This window comes from Protomyctophum parallelum (genome assembly GCF_964188405.1).
Source record: "Protomyctophum parallelum genome assembly, chromosome: 19".
Classification (NCBI taxonomy): domain Eukaryota; kingdom Metazoa; phylum Chordata; class Actinopteri; order Myctophiformes; family Myctophidae; genus Protomyctophum; species Protomyctophum parallelum.
The window spans coordinates 20,162-35,000 of NC_139717.1; the positions used below are offsets into that span (position 1 = coordinate 20,162).

The 14,839-nt window shown below is 46.5% G+C and overlaps 1 protein-coding gene across 1 annotated transcript; it reads left to right on the forward strand.

The window, feature by feature from the left end:
* Positions 1-839: 839 nt before the first annotated feature.
* On the forward strand, positions 840-9,231 carry LOC310877101 (uncharacterized protein; the record flags this gene model as incomplete). Its single annotated transcript, XM_083790802.1, has 4 exons — positions 840-1,448; positions 2,774-2,902; positions 3,281-3,612; positions 8,743-9,231. Exons 1-4 carry the CDS (start codon positions 1,163-1,165, stop codon positions 9,229-9,231), a joined length of 1,236 nt encoding a protein of 411 aa, XP_083646928.1. The 5' UTR covers positions 840-1,162.
* Positions 9,232-14,839: the final 5,608 nt, after the last annotated feature.

The following is a 14,839-nucleotide window of genomic DNA, read 5'->3' on the forward strand; positions in this document are numbered from 1 at the left end:
ACCGAGCCTTTACGTCCCGTATTTTGTCAGTCGCTTCCATGTTTATCAAGGAAGTGTGCGTTTGCGCGTGCATGTCGAGTGAACTGAAGTCAGTTGGAAATTTCGACCAGGGGAGGCGCCGGGGAGGCGCTAAAGCTTTTCAACTTCCTTGATAAACATGGAAGCGACTGACAAAATACGGGACGTAAAGGCTCGGTTCAAATCTCTAGTTCGATTTTCTTGGGCGTTGTTATGGTTGAATTAGTGTAAACCCTTCACGTCCCCTTCACGTTTGGATTAATCGTGGCGTCAGGGTAAGAAACTTACATAGCGGAAACTTGCGCCGTTTCTGAAACGCGGTGGGAGGGGCCCAGTGTGTGACCTCATCTCGGAGCTACAGAATGAGCGTAGGGAGAGGGAACATATGGGGCTACCATTCTACATACTGTGAAATATAATGAAATGTACCCATTCTACATAGCCTACTGTGAAATATAATGAAATGTACCCTTTCTACAAACTGTGAAATATAATGAAATGTACCCATTCTACATACTGTGAAATATAATGAAATGTACCCATTCTACATACTGTGCAATATAATGAAATTTAGTAATGTACCCATTCTACATACTGTGAAAGAAAAACATTGTCATCCAACCTGGTTGCTTTAAACCGTATTTCTCTCTCGGAGATCTGGCAACGCTGATCTCCGTGGTGGTGTTGTTGTTCATTGCGCATGCGTGAAATACGTCGATGCGGAAGTTGCCCCGGCAATAATATGCGTGTAGTGTTTATGTTGTTGTTGTTCTAACGGTCTGTAACGGTCCACATGTTGTTGTTATAACGGTAACGGGCGGTAACGGTCCACATGTTGTTGTTCTAAGGGTAACGGGCGGTAACTGTCCACATGTTGTTCTAAGGGTAACGGTCGGCAACGGTCCACATGTTGCTGTTCTAACGGTTAACGGTCGTTAATGGTCCACATGTTGTTGTTTTTTTAGCGGTTAACGGTCGGCAACGGTCCACATGTTGTTGTTATAACGTAACGGTCGGCAACGGTCCACATGTTGTTGTTCTAACGGTTAACGGTCGTTAATGGTCCACATGTTGTTGTTATAACGGTTAACGGTCGGTAACGGTCCACATGTTGTTATAACGGTAACGGTCGGTAACGCTCCACATGTCTCCTAAAATGTGTCAGATGGAGTCCGTCCGGCTGGCCATAAATGAACACATGACGTCAGTGGTGGGAGAGGACATCCTGTGTGTTCTGGAGAAACAGCAGCGTGACAACAAGGCTTGTTGTTGTGTGAGTGTGGTCAGAGTGTTTGTGTTAGAGCGCCTCAGTGCGGCCGCCGGGTGGATGTGCAACCTCTTCCAGAGAGAGATGGAGACACTGGAAACTCTGCTGGACCATCAGTCAAAGCTGCTGGACATGGCTTTTAATGTGGACACACACACTGCAGGTAACACACACACACACACACACACACACACACACACACACACACACACACTGCAGGTAACACACACACACACACACACACACACACACACACACACACACACACACACACACACACACACACACACACACTGCAGGTAACACACACACACACACACACACACACACACACACACACACACACACACACACACACACACACACACACACACTGGACCATCAGTGAAAGTAGACCTAGAATGTCTGCGATCATTCATATACTTCGTAAATTCCGTATCACAGGCATAGATCGCTTGCACCACACCCAGTGACCCAACAAACATTGTTTTGTCACATTGAGATGTTGGAATACCAGGAGGTGCATGCATAGTCAAATAAGGGCTGAATAAGAGCCCCAGCTTGTGTCCTGAGAGCCGTCTTGTTAACAAATGAGCAGATTCTGCCCAAGAATCTTGTTCTTTGATTTACTCTTTTGATCGCTCTTGTTGCTACAGTCAAAGCTGCTGGACAGGGCCACTAATGCTATAGTTCCACTCATTCAAAGCTGCTGGACAGGGCCACTAATGCTATAGTTCCACTCATTCAAAGCTGCTGGACAGGGCCACTAATGCTATAGTTCCACTTTACATCGTCCTGGACAGGGCCACTAATGCTATAGTTCCACTTTACATCGTCCTGGACAGGGCCACTAATGCTATAGTTCCACTTTACATCGTCCTGGACAGGGCCACTAATGCTATAGTTCCACTTTACATCGTCCTGGACAGGGCCACTAATACTATAGTTCTACTCTACATCGTCATCTATGTCGCACAAAAGTAAAAATAATATAGATTTAATTTCAAATGCATTTTCTAGTTTACTTATGTTAATTTTATACATTTTAACAGCTGATATCAATAACACCAGTGTGGGAGCTATGTTCAGCTTTTGTTTTGAAGGTATTGGGCAATTGGGTGTACACAGGTGAATGTATTTAACTGTCATCAGACAGGATCTCAGTTTGGCACTGGGAAGGTGCACAAGTTTTTAACAGGGTGACAGGGTCCAAGCAGTTATTTCCATCATTTTTTATACTTGTCTAGGAAGGAAGAACAATAAAATATCACCAACCTGCAAGAGCTGTTTCGACATCGACTCATTTATCCCTGCGTAAGATCCACTATACCCGGTGCCTCAGTGGCCTTTTGAGTTTTATTACAAATACACTACAACCAGTATTTGGATATTAACCTGCTGGGTGTGTGTGTGTGTGTGTGTGTGTGTGTGTGTGTGTGTGTGTGTGTGTGTGCGTGCGTGCATTTGTGTGTGCGCGTGCGTGCGTAGAGGGACCTGAGGGGCGGAGCTCCAGTCTCCAGCAGGAAGCAGGAAGTGAGGATCAGGAAGTAATGCTTGGAGGACCAGAGAAGGCTGATGTGACAACAACATTATTACTGCAGAAGAAGACATCATGTGGTAATATAATTATAAAACATACCTAACCATAACCCCTACTAACCCTATATAAAACACACCTTTTTTTAATTAATTCATCTTTAACCCCATTGTAGTTTAGATTGGGAGCTGTTTTATAGCAGACAGTTTGAAAGGGGGATGGGTGGTGGAGTTAGCTGCTTTATAGCAGACCGTTTTAGAGGGGGAGAGGTGGTGGAGTTAGCTGCTTTAGCAGACAGTTTGAGTTGAGTTTGTTTTTTTCTGAAGCGCTTTTTAATACTTCTCATTGGTTCAACACACAGACGTAAAGAATGTTCAGTACTGATCTATCAAAAATGGAGTTAGGTGGTTTCCTCCCGACAGCAACGGATAATAAATGTTTGACTCATGTGGTTTCAGACCTCCAGGACCTCCCGGTGTGTAAGGAGGAGCAGGAGGAGGTACAACTGAAGGGTCTTTCCTCTGAACATCTGGAGGGCGTCCCCAGTCTGCTGCAGGAGGAGGTGGTGCAACCGAAGGGTCTTTCCTCTGAACTGAATCTGGAGGACGACGCAGTACCTCCACAGCTCCAGCAGGGGGCGGTGGCCCCACCGATCCCCGTCGCAGCGGAGCAGCAACGGCCGCCGTCGCTTTCGGTGAAGAGCGAAGACGAAGACGAGGACGAGGAGGAGAAACCCTTCGGTTGGAACCGTCCGTCCCCCGAAGAGGAGAAACTAGGGGTGGGCAATATGGTGAGAAATATCGTCCTCAGTCGTTCTTTCAGACCGTGGGACACGTCCTATCTAACCCTTTCAGACCGTGGGACACGTCCTATCTAACCCTTTCAGACCGTGGGACGTCTACACGCGTCATAGCACTTTTTTATTGATATCAAACAAAAAACAAAAATTCTGATTTTTCTTTTGCCGTTCACTTCCTTGTTTACGGCTCAGAGAGAATGCGTCGTATCTCCTAATCTATGGAGCTCTCTGTAGGGATGATGTAATCCTAACCCTAATCTATGGAGCCCTCCGTAGGGATGATGTAACCTAACCCTAATCTAGGGAGCTCTCTGTAGGGATGATGTAACCTAACCCTAATCTAGGGAGCTCTCTGTAGGGATGATGTAATCCTAACCCTAATCTATGGAGCCCTCCGTAGGGATGATGTAATCCTAACCCTAATCTATGGAGCTCTCTGTAGGGATGATGTAATCCTAAACCTAATCTAGGGAGCTCTCTGTAGGGATGATGTAACCTAACCCTAATCTATGGAGCTCTCTGTAGGGATGATGTAATCTAACCCTAATCTAGGGAGCTCTCTGTAGGGATGATGTAATCTAACCCTAATCTATGGAGCTCTCTGTAGGGATGATGTAATCCTAACCCTAATCTATGGAGCTCTCTGTAGGGATGATGTAATCTAACCCTAATCTATGGAGCCCTCTGTAGGGATGATGTAATCCTAACCCTAATCTATGGAGCTCTCTGTAGGGATGATGTAATCTAACCCTAATCTAGGGAGCTCTCTGTAGGGATGATGTAATCCTAACCCTAATCTAGGGAGCTCTCTGTAGGGATGATGTAATCCTAAACCTAATCTATGGAGCTCTCTGTAGGGATGATGTAACCTAACCCTAATCTATGGAGCTCTCTGTAGGGATGATGTAATCCTAACCCTAATCTATGGAGCTCTCTGTAGGGATGATGTAATCCTAACCCTAATCTAGGGAGCTCTCTGTAGGGATGATGTAATCCTAACCCTAATCTATGGAGCTCTCTGTAGGGATGATGTAACCTAACCCTAATCTATGGAGCTCTCTGTAGGGATGATGTAATCCTAACCCTAATCTAGGGAGCTCTCTGTAGGGATGATGTAATCTAACCCTAATCTATGGAGCTCTCTGTAGGGATGATGTAATCCTAACCCTAATCTAGGGAGCTCTCTGTAGGGATGATGTAATCCTAACCCTAATCTATGGAGCTCTCTGTAGGGATGATGTAACCTAACCCTAATCTAGGGAGCTCTCTGTAGGGATGATGTAATCCTAAACCTAATCTAGGGAGCTCTCTGTAGGGATGATGTAATCCTAAACCTAATCTAGGGAGCTCTCTGTAGGGATGATGTAATCCTAACCCTAATCTATGGAGCTCTCTGTAGGGATGATGTAATCCTAACCCTAATCTAGGGAGCTCTCCGTAGGGATGATGTAACCTAACCCTAATCTAGGGAGCTCTCTGTAGGGATGATGTAATCCTAACCCTAATCTATGGAGCTCTCTGTAGGGATGATGTAATCCTAACCCTAATCTATGGAGCTCTCTGTAGGGATGATGTAATCTAACCCTAATCTAGGGAGCTCTCTGTAGGGATGATGTAATCCTAACCCTAATCTATGGAGCTCTCTGTAGGGATGATGTAATCCTAACCCTAATCTAGGGAGCTCTCTGTAGGGATGATGTAATCCTAACCCTAATCTAGGGAGCTCTCCGTAGGGATGATGTAACCTAACCCTAATCTAGGGAGCTCTCTGTAGGGATGATGTAATCCTAACCCTAATCTATGGAGCTCTCTGTAGGGATGATGTAATCCTAACCCTAATCTATGGAGCTCTCTGTAGGGATGATGTAACCTAACCCTAATCTAGGGAGCTCTCTGTAGGGATGATGTAATCCTAAACCTAATCTATGGAACTCTCTGTAGGGATGATGTAATCCTAACCCTAATCTATGGAGCTCTCTGTAGGGATGATGTAATCCTAACCCTAATCTATGGAGCTCTCTGTAGGGATGATGTAATCCTAAACCTAATCCATGGAGCTCTCTGTAGGGATGATGTAATCCTAAACCTAATCTATGGAGCTCTCCGTAGGGATGATGTAACCTAACCCTAATCTAGGGAGCTCTCTGTAGGGATGATGTAATCCTAACCCTAATCTAGGGAGCTCTCTGTAGGGATGATGTAATCCTAACCCTAATCTAGGGAGCTCTCTGTAGGGATGATGTAATCCTAACCCTAATCTAGGGAGCTCTCCGTAGGGATGATGTAATCCTAACCATAATCTATGGAGCTCTCTGTAGGGATGATGTAATCCTAACCCTAATCTAGGGAGCTCTCTGTAGGGATGATGTAATCCTAACCATAATCTATGGAGCTCTCTGTAGGGATGATGTAATCCTAACCATAATCTAGGGAGCTCTCTGTAGGGATGATGTAATCCTAAACCTAATCTATGGAGCTCTCTGTAGGGATGATGTAATCCTAACCCTAATCTATGGAGCTCTCTGTAGGGATGATGTAATCCTAACCCTAATCTATGGAGCTCTCTGTAGGGATGATGTAATCTAACCCTAATCTATGGAGCTCTCTGTAGGGATGATGTAATCCTAAACCTAATCTATGGAGCTCTCTGTAGGGATGATGTAATCCTAACCCTAATCTATGGAGCTCTCTGTAGGGATGATGTAATCCTAACCCTAATCTATGGAGCTCTCTGTAGGGATGATGTAATCCTAACCCTAATCTAGGGAGCTCTCTGTAGGGATGATGTAATCCTAAACCTAATCTATGGAGCTCTCTGTAGGGATGATGTAATCCTAACCCTAATCTAGGGAGCTCTCTGTAGGGATGATGTAATCCTAACCATAATCTATGGAGCTCTCTGTAGGGATGATGTAATCCTAAACCTAATCTATGGAGCTCTCTGTAGGGATGATGTAATCTAACCCTAATCTAGGGAGCTCTCTGTAGGGATGATGTAATCTAAACCTAATCTAGGGAGCTCTCTGTAGGGATGATGTAATCCTAAACCTAATCTATGGAGCTCTCTGTAGGGATGATGTAATCCTAAACCTAATCTATGGAGCTCTCTGTAGGGATGATGTAATCTAACCCTAATCTAGGGAGCTCTCTGTAGGGATGATGTAATCCTAAACCTAATCTATGGAGCTCTCTGTAGGGATGATGTAATCCTAACCCTAATCTATGGAGCTCTCTGTAGGGATGATGTAATCCTAAACCTAATCTATGGAGCTCTCTGTAGGGATGATGTAATCCTAAACCTAATCTATGGAGCTCTCTGTAGGGATGATGTAATCCTAAACCTAATCTATGGAGCTCTCTGTAGGGATGATGTAATCCTAACCCTAATCTAGGGAGCTCTCTGTAGGGATGATGTAATCCTAACCCTAATCTAGGGAGCTCTCTGTAGGGATGATGTAACCTAACCCTAATCTAGGGAACTCTCTGTAGGGATGATGTAACCTAACCCTAATCTATGGAGCTCTCTGTAGGGATGATGTAATCTAACCCTAATCTATGGAGCTCTCTGTAGGGATGATGTAATCCTAAACCTAATCTATGGAGCTCTCTGTAGGGATGATGTAATCTAACCCTAATCTAGGGAGCTCTCTGTAGGGATGATGTAATCCTAAACCTAATCTAGGGAGCTCTCTGTAGGGATGATGTAATCTAACCCTAATCTATGGAGCTCTCTGTAGGGATGATGTAATCCTAAACCTAATCTATGGAGCTCTCTGTAGGGATGATGTAATCCTAACCCTAATCTATGGAGCTCTCTGTAGGGATGATGTAATCCTAACCCTAATCTATGGAGCTCTCTGTAGGGATGATGTAATCCTAACCCTAATCTATGGAGCTCTCTGTAGGGATGATGTAATCTAACCCTAATCTATGGAGCTCTCTGTAGGGATGATGTAATCCTAAACCTAATCTATGGAGCTCTCTGTAGGGATGATGTAATCCTAACCCTAATCTAGGGAGCTCTCTGTAGGGATGATGTAATCCTAACCCTAATCTAGGGAGCTCTCTGTAGGGATGATGTAATCCTAACCATAATCTATGGAGCCCTCTGTAGGGATGATGTAATCCTAACCCTAATCTAGGGAGCTCTCTGTAGGGATGATGTAATCCTAAACCTAATCTATGGAGCTCTCTGTAGGGATGATGTAATCCTAACCCTAATCTATGGAGCTCTCTGTAGGGATGATGTAATCCTAACCCTAATCTATGGAGCTCTCTGTAGGGATGATGTAATCCTAACCCTAATCTATGGAGCTCTCTGTAGGGATGATGTAATCTAACCCTAATCTATGGAGCTCTCTGTAGGGATGATGTAATCTAACCCTAATCTAGGGAGCTCTCTGTAGGGATGATGTAATCCTAACCATAATCTATGGAGCTCTCTGTAGGGATGATGTAATCTAACCCTAATCTAGGGAGCTCTCTGTAGGGATGATGTAATCCTAACCCTAATCTAGGGAGCTCTCTGTAGGGATGATGTAATCTAAACCTAATCTAGGGAGCTCTCTGTAGGGATGATGTAATCCTAAACCTAATCTAGGGAGCTCTCTGTAGGGATGATGTAACCTAACCCTAATCTAGGGAGCTCTCTGTAGGGATGATGTAATCCTAACCCTAATCTATGGAGCTCTCTGTAGGGATGATGTAATCCTAAACCTAATCTAGGGAGCTCTCCGTAGGGATGATGTAACCTAACCCTAATCTATGGAGCTCTCTGTAGGGATGATGTAACCTAACCCTAATCTAGGGAGCTCTCCGTAGGGATGATGTAACCTAACCCTAATCTAGGGAGCTCTCCGTAGGGATGATGTAACCTAACCCTAATCTAGGGAGCTCTCCGTAGGGATGATGTAACCTAACCCTAATCTAGGGAGCTCTCCGTAGGGATGATGTAACCTAACCCTAATGCTCTCTTTGTGGTTTGTTTCACCTTGTTGCTGATTGTATTGTTGTAAAGTAACCATAGAAACATATGGTGATAATATGGTGTATGGTGACACTGCTTGAAAACATACATATATATATAATACTTTTCCATATCCCCCCCCCCCCCCTCCCTAGGAGAAACCCTTCAGTTGGAACGAGGAGGAGGAGAAACCCTTCGGTTGGAACCCGTCCTCCAACGAGGAGGAGAAGCCCTTCAGCTGCATGTTCTGCTGCAAGTCCTTCAACCTGAACGGCAACCTGAAGAGACACATGCGCATCCACACGGGGGAGAGGCCCTTCGCCTGCACCACCTGCGACAAGCGCTTCGGCGAGAAGAAGGACCTGCACCGCCACATGCGCACGCACACGGGCGAGAAGCCCTTCGTCTGCGCCGTCTGCAGCAAGAGGTTCAGCGAGAGCTCCAGCCTCAAGACGCACATGACCATCCACACGGGCGAGAAGCGCTTCGTCTGCACCGTCTGCGGCAAGGGCTGGTGCAAGAAGGACGACCTGACCAAACACATGAGGATACACACGGGAGAGAAGCCCTTCATGTGTACCGTCTGCAGCCGCTGCTTCAGTCGAGGCGAAACTCTGAAGAAACACGTCAGGACTCACCGGTGAAAAAACAGTATTTGGGGAATTCAGTCTGACTTTTTACGTTCACTGTTGAACACGTGAATTAACACCTCTGGGCTTTCTTTCACTCTGCATTCATTCTATCGGCTGACTGACTGCACAATTAGCCCTTCGCTAAGTCCCTCCCCCAACCCGTCCTTGTCCAATAGGCACGTTGCACGCAGCGAGGAGACGGGGCAAAGCTGTCCTTCTCACCCATTGAGATGCATTTTAATAGACGGGATTTTCTCTGTATAAATTATCCATCATTTTAGTAGCGAAACCTTCAAAATGTCTTCTAAATCTAGTCAACCGGGCCTGCAGTAGCTAGGCTATGCACTGGACAACAATACATTATTTATGTGCATGACATCATTTCAATGAACTACAAATACGAGGAGATGAGGGAGAAACGGTATCACAACTCAATCAACTTTAACAACCGTCCGGCAGAGGTTTTCATGTTGCACGGTCAGACTACGGTCATTAGTATTATTGCCATGCTGTGTGTGTGTGTGTGTGTGTGTGTGTGTGTGTGTGTGTGTGTGTGTGTTCAACAGCACAGCCATGACGTTAAGCTGTGTGTGTGTTCAACAACACAGCCATGACGTTAAGCTGTGTGTGTGTGTGTGTGTTCAACAACACAGCCACGACGTTAAGCTGTCTGTGTTCAACAACACAGCCATGATGTTAAGCTGTGTGTGTGTTCAACAACACAGCCATGACGTTAAGCTGTGTGTGTGTTCAACAACACAGCCATGACGTTAAGCTGTGTGTGTGTGTTCAACAGCACAGCCATGACGTTAAGCTGTGTGTGTGTTCAACAACACAGCCATGATGTTAAGCTGTGTGTGTGTTTGTGTGTGTTCAACAACACAGCCATGACGTTAAGCTGTGTGTGTGTTCAACAACACAGCCATGACGTTAAGCTGTGTGTGTGTGTTCAACAGCACAGCCATGACGTTAAGCTGTGTGTGTGTTCAACAACACAGCCATGATGTTAAGCTGTGTGTGTGTTCAACAGCACAGCCATGACGTTAAGCTGTGTGTGTGTGTGTGTGTGTGTGTGTGTGTGTGTGTGTGTGTGTGTTCAACAGCACAGCCATGACGTTAGGGCTGTTTATTTGGTCAGTCTGTGGACCAGACAGCCAGACAATATTGTTGCCTGGTCACATTAGGCACATGTTTTTAAACAAGATTGTTTTTATATATATTTGGATTTGTATTACTGTGAGTTGCAACTTTGCATTGCAACTTTTCAGGAATACAAAGCCTGCAGTTTCTATTAGCTTGGATTCCCCATCGATGATGTCACTGGTGGACGGGTTTCTGAACCGCCCACAGCCCTCCTATGAGACACAGACTGGTTTCTGAACTGCCCACAGCCCTCCTATTAGACAGACTGGTTTCTGAACCGCCCACAGCCCTCCTATGAGACACAGACTGGTTTCTGAACTGCCCACAGTCCTCCTATGAGACACAGACTGGTTTCTGACCTGCCCACAGCCCTCCTATGAGACACAGACTGGTTTCTGAACCGCCCACAGCCCTCCTATGAGACACAGACTGGTTTCTGAACCGCCCACAGCCCTCCTATGAGACACAGACTGGTTTCTGAACCGCCCACAGCCCTCCTATGAGACACAGACTGGTTTCTGAACAGCCCACAGCCCTCCTATGAGACACAGACTGGTTTCTGAACTGCCCACAGCCCTCCTATGAGACACAGACTGGTTTCTGAACTGCCCACAGCCCTCCTATGAGACACAGACATTGTGCCATTTTATGATCATGATCATCAGTGAGGACCTATTATATGAAGATAGGTTGAAAAGTGGTGAAGCGGTCCTTTAATTGACAAGAAGTCTACACAATTATAGAATGTAGAATAATTGTTATTTTGATCAACGTTTGCCTGTTATCTCTCCTAATGGTGCCAACATCAATACAGCCTGTTATCTCTCCTAATGGTGCCAACATCAATACAGCATGGAACTGTGGACTAAATCTAATCCAACAAAATAGTGTTTAGTTTTGGGTCTGAGAGGCTAAATGTCTTCAAATGGTGGTCCGTGGCTCTGATGTTGAATGAATGAATGAATGAATGAATGAATGATCAAATGAATGAATGAATGAATAAAGGACCTTGAAAAGCTTGAAAAGCTCTGGGTGTCAGACCGGTGCAGTGATCAGGCTAGACACAAGGGGGAGCTCACACCATTGCTACCAGCAGACAGAAACAGAAATCCTACATTTATTTATGCATCCTATGTTTATTTAAACTGTCTGTCAATAAATACATATATCTTCATTTAAACTGTCTGTCTTCTGTCAATAAATAGGCTAACAATTTACAATTTACAATTTAGGCATTTAGCAGACGCTCTTAATCCAGAGCGACTTACATTTAAGCAAGAACAAAAGCATGGGAATACATCACATAAAAGCATTTATCACGAAACATGCGTAAGCTAAGAAGGTAACAGTGGAATATCTATATGATGAAACTATACATACACTATACATAATAAACTATACATATTCACTACTATGCTATACATATGTACTATGGCGTGCTATGACTATATACAATACAATTATAGTGCTGTCTACATAACATGCTATAAGTCTGTGTCAAATGCTATCTAAGCCAACAGAAATGCTATCTAAGGGGTTAGGGTAAGTGCTATGGGCCATGATGGAGTCTGAAAAGGTGGGTTTTCAGGCTACGGCGGAAGATTGGGAGTGATGCTGCAGTTCTGACTGCAATGGGAAGTGCATTCCCAACATAATATGTTCATTTCAAACTGCTGAACTTCTGTCAATATATGAATAAATACGTACAGGTGAAATACAATGAGTGGCTGGATGACTGTATAGCTGTCCCAGTTATGGGTAGTTATTTTTGTTGTATTGTTTATTTTTCTGAAAATATGCATATTATTGTGTATGTTTTTAGTTTTGGGTAACCATGGTGTATAGCGCCATCTACTGAGCTGTGTTGGGCAGGTTGAATCACCATAATCACCTGATTACAACCACCTGTTGGGTTTGGGCAGAACAAACAGAATGAAAGAAAGCATAAAACAAGAACTTAACCCATTTTGGGGCGGGAACCCTTTTTGGTGTTTTAAGCATTATGTTATACTTGTTATACATTATGTTATACTATTTAAAAATAATAGATCTACAAGCTGTTATACATTATACTTGTTATACATTATGTTATACTATTTAAAAATAATAGATCTACAAGCTCGCAGCGCGGCATGAAAAATCTTGAAAATGTGGCGCAAATCCTGACAGAAAAGGTATGTGTTGTTTTTACATGATCTGACTCTAATCAGCTCTACGGACCCCCCCTACGGACCCCCACGGACCCCTACGGACCCCTACGGACCCCTATGGACCCCCACATTGACTCTAATCAGCCCTACGGACCCCTATGGACCCCTATGGACCCCCACATTGACTCTAATCAGCTCTACGGACCCCCCCTACGGACCCCTATGGACCCCCACATTGACTCTAATCAGCCCTACGGACCCCTATGGACCCCCACATTGACTCTAATCAGCTCTACGGACCCCCCCTACGGACCCCTATGGACCCCCACATTGACTCTAATCAGCCCTACGGACCCCTACGGACCCCCACATTGACTCTAATCAGCCCTATGGACCCCCCCTACAGACCCCCACATTGACTCTAATCAGCCCTACGGACCCCTATGGACCCCCACATTGACTCTAATCAGCTCTACGGACCCCCCCTACGGACCCCCACATTGACTCTAATCAGCCCTACGGACCCCTACGGACCCCCACATTGACTCTAATCAGCCCTATGGACCCCCCCTACAGACCCCCACATTGACTCTAATCAGCCCTATGGACCCCTATGGACCCCCACATTGACTCTAATCAGCTCTACGGACCCCCCCTACGGACCCCTATGGACCCCCACATTGACTCTAATCAGCCCTACGGACCCCTACGGACCCCCACATTGACTCTAATCAGCCCTATGGACCCCCCCTACAGACCCCCACATTGACTCTAATCAGCCCTACGGACCCCTATGGACCCCCACATTGACTCTAATCAGCTCTACGGACCCCCCCTACGGACCCCCACATTGACTCTAATCAGCCCTACGGACCCCTACGGACCCCCACATTGACTCTAATCAGCCCTATGGACCCCCCCTACAGACCCCCACATTGACTCTAATCAGCCCTATGGACCCCTATGGACCCCCACATTGACTCTAATCAGCTCTACGGACCCCCCCTACGGACCCCTATGGACCCCCACATTGACTCTAATCAGCCCTACGGACCCCTACGGACCCCCACATTGACTCTAATCAGCCCTATGGACCCCCCCTACAGACCCCCACATTGACTCTAATCAGCCCTACGGACCCCTATGGACCCCCACATTGACTCTAATCAGCTCTACGGACCCCCCCTACGGACCCCCACATTGACTCTAATCAGCCCTACGGACCCCTACGGACCCCCACATTGACTCTAATCAGCCCTATGGACCCCCTACAGACCCCCACATTGACTCTAATCAGCCCTATGGACCCCTATGGACCCCTATGGACCCCCCCTACAGACCCCCACATTGACTCTAATCAGCCCTATGGACCCCCCCTACAGACCCCCACATTGACTCTAATCAGCTCTACGGACCCCCCCTACGGACCCCCACGGACCCCTACGGACCCCTATGGACCCCCACATTGACTCTAATCAGCCCTACGGACCCCTACAGACCCCCACATTGACTCTAATCAGCCCTACGGACCCCTATGGACCCCTATGGACCCCCACATTGACTCTAATCAGCTCTACGGACCCCCCCTACGGACCCCTATGGACCCCCACATTGACTCTAATCAGCCCTATGGACCCCCCCTACAGACCCCCACATTGACTCTAATCAGCCCTATGGACCCCCCCTACAGACCCCCACATTGACTCTAATCAGCCCTATGGACCCCCACAGACCCCTACAGACCCCCACATTGACTCTAATCAGCCCTATGGACCCCCACAGACCCCTACAGACCCCCACATTGACTCTAATCAGCCCTATGGACCCCCCCTACAGACCCCCACATTGACTCTAATCAGCCCTATGGACCCCCACAGACCCCTACAGACCCCCACATTGACTCTAATCAGCCCTATGGACCCCCACAGACCCCTACAGACCCCCACATTGACTCTAATCAGCCCTGCGGACCCCCCCTATGGACCCCCACATTGACTCTAATCAGCCCTGCGGACCCCTATTTGAGGAGATATGCCAGGGACCCCATGAAGATTTTTAAGGCTCTAGCATGCAGTGACTCTCAACCCCTTTAATTTCAAGGACCCCCAGTTTGACATGCATTAGCTCTACGGACCCCCATTAGCTCTACGGACCCCCAGTCAGGGGGGACCCAGGGGGTCATGCATTAGCTCTACGGACCCCCAGTCAGGGGGGACCCAGGGGGTCATGCATTAGCTCTACGGACCCCCATTAGCTCTACAGACCCCCAGTCAGGGGGGACCCAGGGGGTCATGCATTAGCTCTACGGACCCCCAGTCAGGGGGGAC